The sequence below is a fragment of the Rhinopithecus roxellana genome, chromosome 11 (genome assembly GCF_007565055.1).
Source record: "Rhinopithecus roxellana isolate Shanxi Qingling chromosome 11, ASM756505v1, whole genome shotgun sequence".
In the NCBI taxonomy this organism is placed as follows: Eukaryota; Metazoa; Chordata; class Mammalia; order Primates; family Cercopithecidae; genus Rhinopithecus; species Rhinopithecus roxellana.
This window is the reverse complement of record NC_044559.1, coordinates 30,342,398-30,355,278: the sequence shown is the minus strand read 5'-3', so window position 1 is coordinate 30,355,278 and position 12,881 is coordinate 30,342,398. Positions and strand designations below refer to the sequence as shown.

Below are 12,881 nucleotides of genomic sequence, written 5' to 3'. Positions count from 1 at the left end.
TTGTTAAAGGAAAAGCCATCAGTGACCCTCAAAGGTCAGCTTTGACCAGTCCTCCTTATTCTTTAAAGATATTTCAGTTCTCACAATATTATCGAAAAAATTACAAAGCAAAAAGGAAGAAGATATTTAAGTTGCACATAGCTCCAATTTAAAATTTCTAGTTTTATTTTTTTCCCTATACTTTTCCCTAGATCTCCCTTCCTAGGTCTCTGGGGAAGAGTTAGTGTTCCCCCACAACCACGCCTCACCCCAACATTCACGACCCCCTGACTGCAATCCTGCCTGGGAAATGAGGTTTGAGATCAGGTAATCAGTGTTTCTGGAGTGTTTAGAAGCAACTTGGACAAAAACTACCTGGCCCCATCAACCATTCCTGAATTCTAGAGCCACTTATTGTATCTGGATAGCTGGAAATGGCTTTGAAAATGTTCTCAGATGTCCTTTCAGATGCAAAGATCTCACTGGGTGGCCTCCTGGACTGCCAAAAACATATTCACCCACATTTCTTTCCTCTTTCCGAGTTACAGGTATCATCCCCTTGTGCCCAGAGCATGAGGTTGAGGGAGCACAAATCTAGAGTTTTCTCCCAAACTGCAGAACAAGGGGCCTAGAAGTGAAGCATGTGACGAGGTAGGACATACAATTAGACGCCAATAAAACAGCCCTTGGCAGCTGTACACTGCTTCACAATATATAAGCTCCTTTTAGCCATCATTGCATTTCATCAGAGCTCTAATTACCCTCATTTTACAGACAGGGAAAGTGAGACCAAGAGGCTATATGACTTTCGAGGCTGCATGACTTTCCTGACGTCACATAGCTTGGAAGTGACAATACCATGTTTCAGGTGATTCCCTTGGAAACATCAGGTGAGGCTCCCCCAGCAGTGGCTACGGGGTGGGCAGGTGCCCAGCAGCTTTCCTGTGGATGCGCTCCCCGGGACTGGGGCTTACCTTTGGTGATGCCGTGCAGACGCAAGCAGAGGAAGAGTGGCCTCAAGCTCTGTCCTATATCCCGGTCCAGAAAGCAACAGTTCTCGGGAAAGCTTAGCAGAGGCATAAAGAAGAATAACAGTCCTTCAGCAAACTCCTTTCTGGAATTAGCTCGGGCTAGGGAAAGCCATGTTGTAGAGACTAGTGGCTTCACCAGCCAGGGGGAGATGGACCCTCAGTCTCTCTGGAGGGGTCAGGTATATGAAAGCAGATGGTGGCTTAGATGACATTTTATAAAGTCCAGCCCCAGAGATGGTAATGGAGACAAACGCTTATATTCTCCTCAGCATCTACCACTGAGTTCTGCACATAGCAGGCGCTCAATAAAAGTGTATTTAGTGACTAATGGGAACGCATGTTACTTTACAGTTCTCACTTGAATCTCACCAACTTCCTGTGGGGCAGACGGGGCAAGGATGGTGAGCTCCATTTTACAGATGGGAAAAAGAGGCTCAGCTCGGACTGGAACCTGGGACTCCTGACTCCCCCTGTACATATGCTGCCCTTCCAGTAAGCGATCAAATTAGGTGCTTCGTAAGTGCTTTCTGGTAAAATTTAAAAGAAGAGAATGGCTGTGTGGGGAACTAGTTTTAGCAGCTGGTTTCCGGATCAGTTCTGCTATACTCAGCGTTAATACCAAGCTCCAATTAACTTCCTCATGGAGCTGAAGGCCAGCGCCAGGTTGAGAATATCCAGTTCTTTTTGAGAAGACACACACACACAGACACGCATTCCCTGCCCTTGTTTTGAAATAACTTACTTCACAAAAATGGTCACTTTTCATAAATGGGGACAACGCGGAACAATGTTTCCAAGTCCCTTTGGAAATGCAGTCACTCCCTCAAGGCAGAGCCTGCATAGGACCCACCCAGGGTACGTGTAGATTATTTTTCCGTAAATCAAGAGTGATGTCCAAGTTACATCCTGTCTCAGCTGGACAGAAGGCACCACTGACCCTGTGGTCCCCTCTGTCAGAGATGCCCGTCAGCTTTCCCGGAACCGTTTATTTTTATAAGATCTGGGAACTTCTGGGACCGCCCAACCGCTCCACGCCAGAGGTCCCAGAAGATAGGCCTAGGGGTGCAGAAAAGTTGTAGGCATAAAGACAAGTGAGTTCTGATTCGATTCGAGGGTTATTTACCAGCATCTACCCTGTGCCTGTCTCCGGAGGTGGACAGAGCAGCCATAAATAAAGTCAGGCAGATGCTTTCAGGAGTGCAGAACTACTGGTTCTGGAACCAGCCCTCCATTACCCAGGGTAAGTGGAGCCGGGGCTGGTGGGTGCGGTGCCTGTGCCCTGAAAACACTGACATCTTCGTGAGACAAATAACACTGGCTCACTTCCTTTCCTCAGATGATCTGAGCCTCCTCCTTCTTCTGCTTCTTTTTCTTCATGTCATGGAGGAACAGCTGAGGCGTCATCATGGCTGGGCAGCAGGTGCCAAGTGGCAAGAAGGGGCCAAGCTGACGCCATCCTCCTTAGCCCTGCCCAGTGCTCTGGGGACAAGCCAGCACCTATGGCCAGGGCTCCACAGCCGGGTGCTGCCCTAAGCAGTGGGCCCCTGCTGGAGCTGCAGCTTAAAAACAGATTCAGCCCCAGAAAGGAAAGGACCCATCTGGAGGAAAGCATTGCCCCCCACCAGGAAGCTCCAGACGCCGGTTCTGCTGACGTGCTTGGCATGGCAAGGCTGCTGGCAGGGACAAGAGGAACCGAGACCCTGATCCTCCCTTTCAGAGGCACTCAGACCCGCAGGCCATTCAGCCAGGGCCTCTCTGGACAGCCATCCTGTCCCAGAGGATTTGGAAACAGCTTTGTTGAGACAGCTGGTTGGACTTGATGACCCCTTGGGGCCTCTGGGAAGTGGCAAGGATACCCACTTTTGTGGCTGACATGGAAAGGCCATGAGTCATCTCATCATCCAACCAAGTTGGAGTCCCTGAGGCAGGCAGACCAGGGTCCAATCCCAACCCAGCCAGTCACAGTCCTGTGACCGGGCCTCTCAGAGCTTCACTCTCCTCTATCAAGTGGGAGCAGCAGCCACAGGTGTTGCCTTGGGGAGGAGGGAGGAGTAAAGCTGACAGTGGGAAGGGCTTGGGCCAGCTGCTGGCACCCAGTGAGTCCTCAACACCCATAAGCGCCACCATTGTCCTCCTGCCCCAGGGAAAGTGAATGGACTTAAGCAGGGTCAAATGCAGGGAATTGTTCTTGGCGGTATTCATCATCATTGCCACCCTCCAAATCACCCAAGTTATGGGCCACCTCAAAGAAAGAAAGTGGTGTCCTCAGCTTCTGATTTCCTGAAATCTCAAAGGATCTAAGGATTGTGGTCCACCCTCAGAACTGATCAATATAACCTGGCTCTGGGAGCCTAGCAAGGTCCATTGTCTTGGAGCCAGTGTCCTACACAGGCCACTCAGGGCCAGTCCAGCACATTTTCCATTTTACTTGGCGCCACTTAACTGTCTGGGAGCGGAGACACCTGCTCCTCTCTGGCCCAGTGGCGAGTGCCTTCACATGGTGTCACGTAAGATGGGAGGGAGCAAGCAGCTGCTAAGTCTGGGGACTACTGTGCTTGGCTACGCTGGTGAACTCAAAGACTGGCATGATTTCTCTGGTACTGCGCTCTGTTTGTGCAAAGACCTCTTTTGGTTTAGTGCTCACTTTTTTGAGACAACTTCAGGCGATGGTCTATGCCTCCCAAAGTTCACTGAGAAACCCTGGGACGTGACCTCTCTAGGGAAGACAGTTCACAGTGCCTTGCTACTGAAGGACACATCCAGGTTGGCCCTGGGTTCTACTTGCCAGACCTTGGGGACAAATCTCCCATAGACTCAGAAAGACAGTGCCTGGGGACAAGTCTCCCTCTGATGGGTACATAATGTAATTTTAGAGGTGCTCTTAGCCACAACTTTCTCACTTCCTCTACCCTGTCATCTGCTGGAGCCTTCCACCCTTCCTGTGATTATCAGACCCACAGCCCTGATATTCCCAGCACTTCAGATTTTTAGCCTTAACATACATATATGCTACAGCATGATGAACCTGGGAGCAGTAAGCCAGGCGCAAGGGTGAATGCTGGATGATTCTACTCTATGAGGTACCTAGAGTCATCAAATTCATAGAGACAGAAAGTAGAACGGTAGCTGCCAGAGACTGGGGAAGGGGAATGGGAGTTGTTTCATGGGTGGAGTTTCAGTTTGGGAAGATGGAAAAGTTCTGGAGATGGCTGCATAACAATGTGAATAAACTTAATGCCACTGAACTGAACACGTAAGAATGGTTCAAATGGGAAAAATTTATGCTATGCATATTTTTCCCACTTTAAAAAAGACATGAGGGTTAAAAATGACTTTGCTTATTTGAGAAACACTTGAACTAACATATTAAATTTTAAGACGTTTGAAAAAAATACACATTTTAGGGCAATAACTCACAATGAGAAGAGAAAATGGCTTTTTCCCCCTGCCCAAAATACAACTCAGCATGGAAGACTCGGGACTCTTCTGAAATCAAAGAACCAGGAAATGGAGGCCGGTAGCGGTGGCTCACGCCTGTAATCCCAGCACTTTGGGAGGCCGAGGTGGGCAAATCACCTGAGGTCAGGAGTTGGAGACCAGCCTGGCCAACATTGTGAAAACCCGTCTCTACTAAAAACACAAAAATTAGCCAGGCATGGTGGCAGACGCCTGCAATCCCAGCTACTTGGGAGGCTGAGGCAGGAGAATTGCTTGAACCTAGGAGGCAGAGGTTGCAGTGAGCCGAGATCGTGCCACTGCACTCCAGCCTGGGTGACACAGCGAGACTCCATCTCAAAAAAAAATATCTATCTATCTATCTATCTATCTATCTATCTCCAGGAAATGGTCCTCTTGGCTCCTGACACTCAACTGCGATAAATGCAACAATAATTCCTGCTGCCACCCCTACATCATAACCTACCAAATGTCACCACATTTTAGGACCCCTGTCACATGCTGTCCTGGGCCTTTTCTTTGAGTCAGGGCTGACCCACCCATCAGTCCCGGTGAGTGTGTGTCATTACCTCCATGCACAGTGCTTACAGAGCTTGCCCAAAGTCTACAGGCAGTGTACGGCAGAGGTGGGGCTAAGACTCGGGGCTGACTTCTCCTAACATACATCTCATTTATTGCTTGTCTCTGCTCCTAGATTGCAAGCTCCGTGATGACAGGGTTTGTGTCTGCATTGTTCATTGTTGTACTCTTGGTGTCTTTTACAGTGCCTGACACTTAGCTTGCAATATGTTGGGTGAATTAATTGGAAGAACGACTTGGTCCCTGCCAAATCTCCAGCCTCATTTCCACCATCCCATCCCTCCATTCACCCACAACTTGCCTGCTAGGAATGCCAGTAGGGCCAGCCCTGGTGCACAAACTCACACACACTTGCTGCACATACAGGCGTCTGTGCTGCTATCTCAATGCCCATGTGGTCCTGTCTGCTGTCACTATGACCTACCAGCTTTTCACTGAGACTGAGTTCAATGTCCTTCTGTCTGTCAAGATGGTCCTGACCCTAGCACAAAGGGAAATCCTGTCTACTCACAACCACAGCTGCCCTTTTTAAGAACCTCCTACACTCAGACTCTTATACTTCTTCCATTCCTCCATGCTTATTGTTGAAGGTATGTTTTCGTGCTTCTGCTTCTCAATATGTCTGGAAAGCCAAGAAGCAATGTGGCAAAGGGGGAAAATTAGTAACAACTAAGCATAATATTTAGGGACCCTGAGAACAATAGACACTCAGGTTCCAGAGATCCAAATTAAAGGGGAATAGAGTCATCACCTCTCAGAGCAAGAGAAGACACAAACAAGGCAAGAAGCACGAACGTCAGATAATGAGAAATCCTCTTGACCCAGAATACATCAACCTCCCTGCACAAGGCTTGGTTGAGCTATTCTAAAAGAGAACAATTTAATGGCCTAATGTCCGTGACTCATGGGATATTTCAAAATTAATGTGCTGGTAAAGAGATCAGTGTTGACACACCAGGGTTGCCCAGTTTTATGCTAACTCTGGCTACATCTGCAAATGCCATTCATGAATCACAAGAGGCACATGGCCTCGCCCTCCCTGGGGACACAGCATCATAGCACATTTCCCTCAAGAAATCAGTGGGCTCAGGGCACCCAGGGTACAGGGCATGGCAGGGAAGCTCTCCTTGAAAGTTTCCCCCTGCGGTTCCCTTGGGAATGGTATATGGGGAAATGGGTGGGGGAAGGTGCTGTTGGGTTCGCCAGTGCACACCCATGCAGCCAGCACATGCTCTTGTTCTCTCCGCAAAGAGGAGCTAAGAGGAGGAATTCATCCAGTGCACAAGTGAGATCAGAGAAGGCTTTCTGGAACCGGCTTTGTCCAGCTCTGTAAAGGCTGGGTCAGCTTTGGGTAGGGTACAGGAAAGAACAGACTCAGCTGGAGAATCAGGGGAATCTAGAAGTTTGGATCATATGGGAATTGGCTTCATTGGCTACGTTCAAATTAATTCCTCCTTCTGGTGAGGTGGAAGCTCATTGCCAGAATCTACCCTGCAGTGTCTGAGAGATACCTATTTAGTGACTAACAAATCAGCTAAGGATTAGAATTACATGTCTGCTGATTTGCCCTTGACCCTAAGAGCTAAGAGTGTCAGAAGACCTTGAAGACCAAGGTCAACCCCAGCACCACTATCCGTTTGCAAAAGGAGCCTAAGTAAGCTCCTCATTATGCCTGGGCCTTAGCTTATTCAACTGCAGAATGAAAGGGTGAGACCAGGTGACTTCTAAGGGACCTTCCAGCATCAACCTTCTTTGAATTAATAAAGTAATTTACAAACTGACATGACCTGAATGCATTTTGTTGTCCTGTAGCTCCCAAACTGCCACTCATTTCAATTAGTACAATCATAAGAAGAGTTCTACACTATTCTCATAAAGGTTTTTGGAGGTGGGAAGACATTTTCTGCTTCTAATTATAGTGACCAATTTCACCTGATTGAGGACTGAATTCTCCACCCTTCTAGTAGTCATTCAGATCCAGCCCTGCCCCACATACCATAAAAGGACACATAAGAAGCAACAAGAAGCTACTTGTCAATCTCCTCCTGAACCTGAGCATACACAAAGCAACTGGAGAGTCATCCCTAGGCCCTGAGAAGACAGTTCCACTTGAAATGTAGCATACATACTGTAATGCCTAAGGCTGGAGGGAGAAAGTTGCAAATCAAGGTCAAATCCATACCCAGCAGGACTGAAACCATCCCATGTTTTGTGCACTTCAAGCTGTCACTCTGCAAACAGGACACTGTTTCAATTTAACACTGAAAAGGCCAGAAAGTCACTATATTCTTTCTTACGGTGTGTACCTGACATGCAATGCAGAGTAGTTTTCAGAGTTAAAGTGAAATATTTCAGAGGTGAAAACCACCATTAAAGAACATTCAAAGCACCATTCATTCAGTACTTAGTCAACAGCTACTAGCTACTAAAGATTGAGGACTGGGAGGGTAAAGTGAGTGAGATACAGTCCTTGCTGCAAATGGCCAGTGTGGGAACCATGCTTAGGAATAGATAATCCCAATAATTATTTTATTTACAAGGAGAAAGCTTATAGAGATGGGCATGCAATACTATGGAGCCCAGAGACTGAACATCTGAATCAGACTGTGGGGAGAGAGGGTGCTCCTGGAGGGTTTCCTTGGGGATAACTGAGCCAAGTGTGGAGGCACAGCAGATCACTCTAGCAAGATGGCTTTTGAAATACACCATACACCTGAGCTCCTGATAAAGAGTTGATCTCTTTAAATTCACCATAATTAATCCAAAATAAGATCATCTTCCACAGGTGCCATATTTTTGTATAAATCACCATGGATTCCAAACTGCATTGGGCTGCTTCTCCCATCTTCTTTCATCTCCTTTTCTAGCCAGGTGAACCAGATGAATGAATTAATTCTCTTGCTACCATATTTGTTCTTACAGACACTCTTTCCACTCCATCTTCTTGATATCACCAGAGCTCAGACACTTTGCCCCTCATGGAAAGAGTGGCAACTGTTCCCAAGTCCTCCTCACTTTCTCCACCCACCTGTCCCCTACTAGAATGTCTGATAAAGCCGCCCCCACTCCTGACCTAATACACTATACACATGCAGATTATATCAAAACGCCTGGGATGCAGTTAAAGGAAATGTATAGCTCTAAATCAGAAAAGAAGAGAGCCTGGAAATCAGACATCTAAACACCTATCTCAAGAGGTTAGAAAAAGAATATCAAGTAATTCTTGAAGAAAGTAGAAGGAAAGAATGAAGAGAAAAATTAATGAAATAGAAAATATACAATTGAAAAATATCAACAGGTGTGTCAAGTCAAAAGGTGTTTTTAAAAAAATTAATAAAATAACTCTCTATCAATGCTGATCAAGGAAAGAAAGAAGAGAAATACATAAATTTTCAACATCTGATATGAAAAGAGGGCTATCACAACGAATTCTACAGATACTAAAAACATAAACATTTACCAAGTGGATTAAAGACTTAAATGTAAGGCCTAAAACTATAAAAATCCTAGAAGAAACCTGGGAAATATCTTTCTGGATATCAGTCTTTTCAGAGAATTTGTGATTGTCCTCAAAAGCAATTGCAATAAAAACAAAAATTGACAAGTGGGACCTAATTAAACTTAAGAGCTTCTGCCCAGCAAAAGAAATCATCAACAGAGTAAACATAAAAACTATGCATCCGGCCGGGCGCGGTGGCTCAAGCCTGTAATCCCAGCACTTTGGGAGGCCGAGACGGGCGGATCACGAAGTCAGGAGTTCGAGACCATCCTGGCTAACACGGTGAAACCCCGTCTCCACTAAAAAATACAAAAAGCTAGCCAGGCGAGGTGGCTGGTGCCTGTAGTCGCAGCTACTCGGGAGGCTGAGGCAGGAGAATGGCGTAAACCCGGGAGGCGGAGCTTGCAGTGAGCTGAGATCCGGCCACTGCACTCCAGCCTGGGCGATAGAGTGAGACTCCGCCTCAAAAAAAAAAAAAAAAAAAAAAAAAAAAACCATGCATCCAACAAAGGTGTAATATCCCAAATCTATAAGGAACTTAAACAAATCAACAAGCAAAAAACAACCCCATTAAAAAGTAGAAAAAGGACACGAGCAAATACTTTTCAAAAGAAGACATACAAGTGGCCAAGAAACATACGCTAAAATGTTTAACATCTCTGATCATCAGAAAAAGGCAAATCAAAACCACAATGAGATACCATCTTATATTAGCCAGAATGGCTATTATTAAAAAGTCAAAAAATAACAAATGTTCCCAAGGTTGTGGAGAAAAGGGAACACTTTTCTGGGGACACTTTTGGTGGGAATGTAATTAGTTCGGCCACTGTGGAAAGTAGTTTGGAGATTTCTCAAGAACTGAAAATTGCACTATACCATTTGACCCAACAAACCCATCACTGGGTGGGTATATACCCAAAGGAAAATAAATCATTCTACGAAGAAGACACATGCACACGTATGTTCATCACAGCACTATTCACAATAGCAAAGACATGGAATCAACCTAGATGCCCATCAATGGTGGATTGGACAAAGAAAATGTAGTGCATATATACCATGGAATCCCACATAGCCATTAAAAATATATATATTGTGTTCATATCAACATGAATGCAGATGGAGACCATTATCCTAAGTGAATTAATGCAGAAACACAAAACCAAATACCATATGTTCTCACTTACACATGGAAGCTAAACATTGGGTACACATGAACATAAATATGGGAAAAATAGAAACTAGGGACTACTAGAGTTGGGAGGGAGGGAGATAAGGGCTGGAAATATACCTATTGAGTACTATGCTCAGTACCTGGGTGACAGGATCAATTGTACTACACCTGAGCATCATGTAATATATCTCTGAAACAGACCTGTACATGTACCCCCTAAATCTGAAATAAAAGTTGAAATTTTTAAAAATAGACATAAAATACAATTATAAAGACTTTTAAAACATTTTTACCAAGAGAGATCATATTGTGAGCCATAAAACAAGTCTCAGTAATTTAAAAGAACTAAAATCATACAAAGTATTTTCTCTGATATCAATGGAATTAAGTTAGAAATCAGTAACAGGAAGATATCTTAAAAAATCCTCAAATATTTGCAAAACAAAGAACACAGTTCTAATTAATCCATAGGGCAAAGAAGAACTCAAAGGGGAAATTAGAAAGTATTTTGTACTGAATGAAGTTTAAAACACAACATATCAAAATTTCTCAGATGCAGCTAAAGCAATAATTAGAGGGAAATTTATAGCACTAAACACTTAGAAAAAAGGTCTTAAACCAATGACTTAAGTTTCCACCTATGAAACTAGGAAAAGAAGGGCAAACTAAACATTTGACAAAATAAAACATCTATTCCTGATAAAATCTATCATCAAACTAGAAATAAAAGGAACTTCTTCAACATGATAAAGGGTAATTATAAAAAACCTATAGCTAAAATTTTATTTAATAATGAAAGATTAAATTCTTTCCTCCAGTAATCTAGAACAAGGCAAGAAGGTCCACTCTCACCACTTCTGTTCAACAATGTACTGAATATTCTATTCAGTGTAATAAGGCAAGAACAAAAACAGGCATACAGATAAAAAGGAAGAAATAAAATTATCTTTGTTTACAGGTGATATGATTGCCTATGTAGATTCCTAAGGAATCTATAAAAAAAGTTTCTAGAACTACAGTTGAGTTCTCCTAAGGTTGCATAATACAAAGTCAATGTAAAAAATTAATTTTATATTTCTACATATTAGCAGAGAACAATCAGAAATCAAAGTTAAAATAATACCTTTTACAATAGTGTTAATATGAAAGCCTTAGAGATAAATTTTCTAAACAATGTGCAAAACTACATGAAACATTTATGAAAGAAATTTAAAAGGACCTAAATGAATGGAAAGATATACGATATTCATGGACCAGAAGACTCAATCTTGTTAAGATGCAAATTCTTCCCAAATTGGCCCGTATATTGAAGACAATCTTTATCAAAATTCCATGAGATTTTTCTATAAAAACTGTCAAGCTGATTTTAAAATTAATATGAAAGTGCAAAGAAGCTAGAGTAGTCAAAATAACTTTGAAAAAAATGAACAAAGCTGGAGAACTTACATTACCTTATGTCAAGATTTAGTAAAAATGAATTACCTAATCAAGATAATATATTAGTATAAAATAGGAATATGGTTTAAAGGAACAGAATATTGAGTCCCAAAATAAACACACACATATGGTTGATGTTTGACAAAGGTGCCAAAAGCAATTCAAGGAAAATAGGATAATTTTTCAACACATCATTCTGAATAATTGGATATCTATATGCAAAACATGAACATTAACCCTTACCTCATATATATATAAAACTTAACTCAAAATTAATCATAAATATAAATGTGAGTGCTAAAACAATAAATCTCCCAGAAGAAAACATAGAGGAAAAATCATAGTCATCTTGCTTTGGCAAGATTATTAAGTAGGACACAAAAGGAATGAACTGAAAAGAAACAAAAGAGTCAACACATTAAACATCAAAATAAAAAACTTCTGATATTCAAACTACACTATTTTGAAAGTGAAAATATAAGTAATAGATTTGGAGACAATATCTATGAAATATATATCTGACAAAGGACTTGTATCCAGAATATATAAAGAATACTCACAATTCAATAATAAACAAACAGGTTTTAAAAATATGGGCCAAACGTTTGAACAGATTTTTCACTAAAGAAGATAAATGAAGGACAAATAATCATATGAAACGATGCTTACCATCATTAGTCATTGGGGAAATGTAAATTAGAATCACAATGAGATACCATTACAAATGCATTAAATTGGCAAAAATTAAAAAGACTGACCAAATATTAGCAAGGATGTGGAGCAAATGAAATGCCCCCTTTTGGGAGGCCAACGCAGGTGGATCGCCTGAGACCAGCCTAGCCAACATGGCAAAATCCCATCTCTACTAAATATACAAAAATTAGCCGGGCGTGTTGGCATGTGCCTGTAATCCCAGCTACTCGGGACATTGAGGCAGGAGAATCACTTGAACCTGGGAGGCAGAGGTGAGGTTGCAGTGAGCCAAGATCATGCCACTGCACTCCAGCCTGGGCAATAGAGTGAGACTCTGTCTCAAAAACAAAAAACAAAAACAAAAACAAAAACAAAAAATAGTGCGACCACATTGGAAAACAGTTTGGCAGATTATTAAAAAGTTAAACATACACCTACCATTTTACCTAGCCATTCTATTCCTAGGTATTTATTTACTTAAAAGAAATGGAAGCATATTCCCCCATACAGACTTGTACAGGAAAATTTATAGTAACTTTATTTATGAAGTTACGAAAAACAACCCAAATGTCTATGAAAAGATGAACAGAAAAACAAATTTTGGTAATCCATGAATGGAATATCGCTCAGCAATAAACAAAAAGATCTACTGATACATGCAACAGCATGGATGAATCTCTGAATAATTATGATGAGTAAAAGAATCCAGAAAAAAAGGAGTACAGACTCCATGATTTATTTACATAACATTCTAGATATACAGTCAGACACCACTTAACAATGTTTCAGTCAACAACAGACCACATATAAGATAGTGGTCCCAAAAGATTATAATGGAACTGAAAGACAGGACTGAACAAGTTCTATTGTCTAGTGATTCCATAGCACAACACATGTGTTTGTGGTGAGGCTGGTGTAAAAAACACCCTATTGTGCTGCCTGTTGGGCAAAAGTATAGTACATGCAATTATGTTCAGTACATAATACTTAATAATCAATAATAAATGACTGTTACTGGCTTATGTACTTACTA

The 12,881-nt window shown here is 42.5% G+C and overlaps 1 protein-coding gene across 2 annotated transcripts in view; it reads right to left on the bottom strand.

The window, feature by feature from the left end:
- The window catches only part of BTBD16 (BTB domain containing 16), a 67,639-nt gene that overhangs the window by 7,536 nt on the left and 47,222 nt on the right, over positions 1-12,881 (bottom strand). For both annotated transcript variants that reach the window (XM_010357255.2, XM_010357265.2), the window contains exon 11: positions 954-1,045. In XM_010357255.2, the coding sequence (XP_010355557.2) occupies positions 954-1,045 (92 nt within the window). The remainder of the gene's footprint in view (positions 1-953; positions 1,046-12,881) is intronic.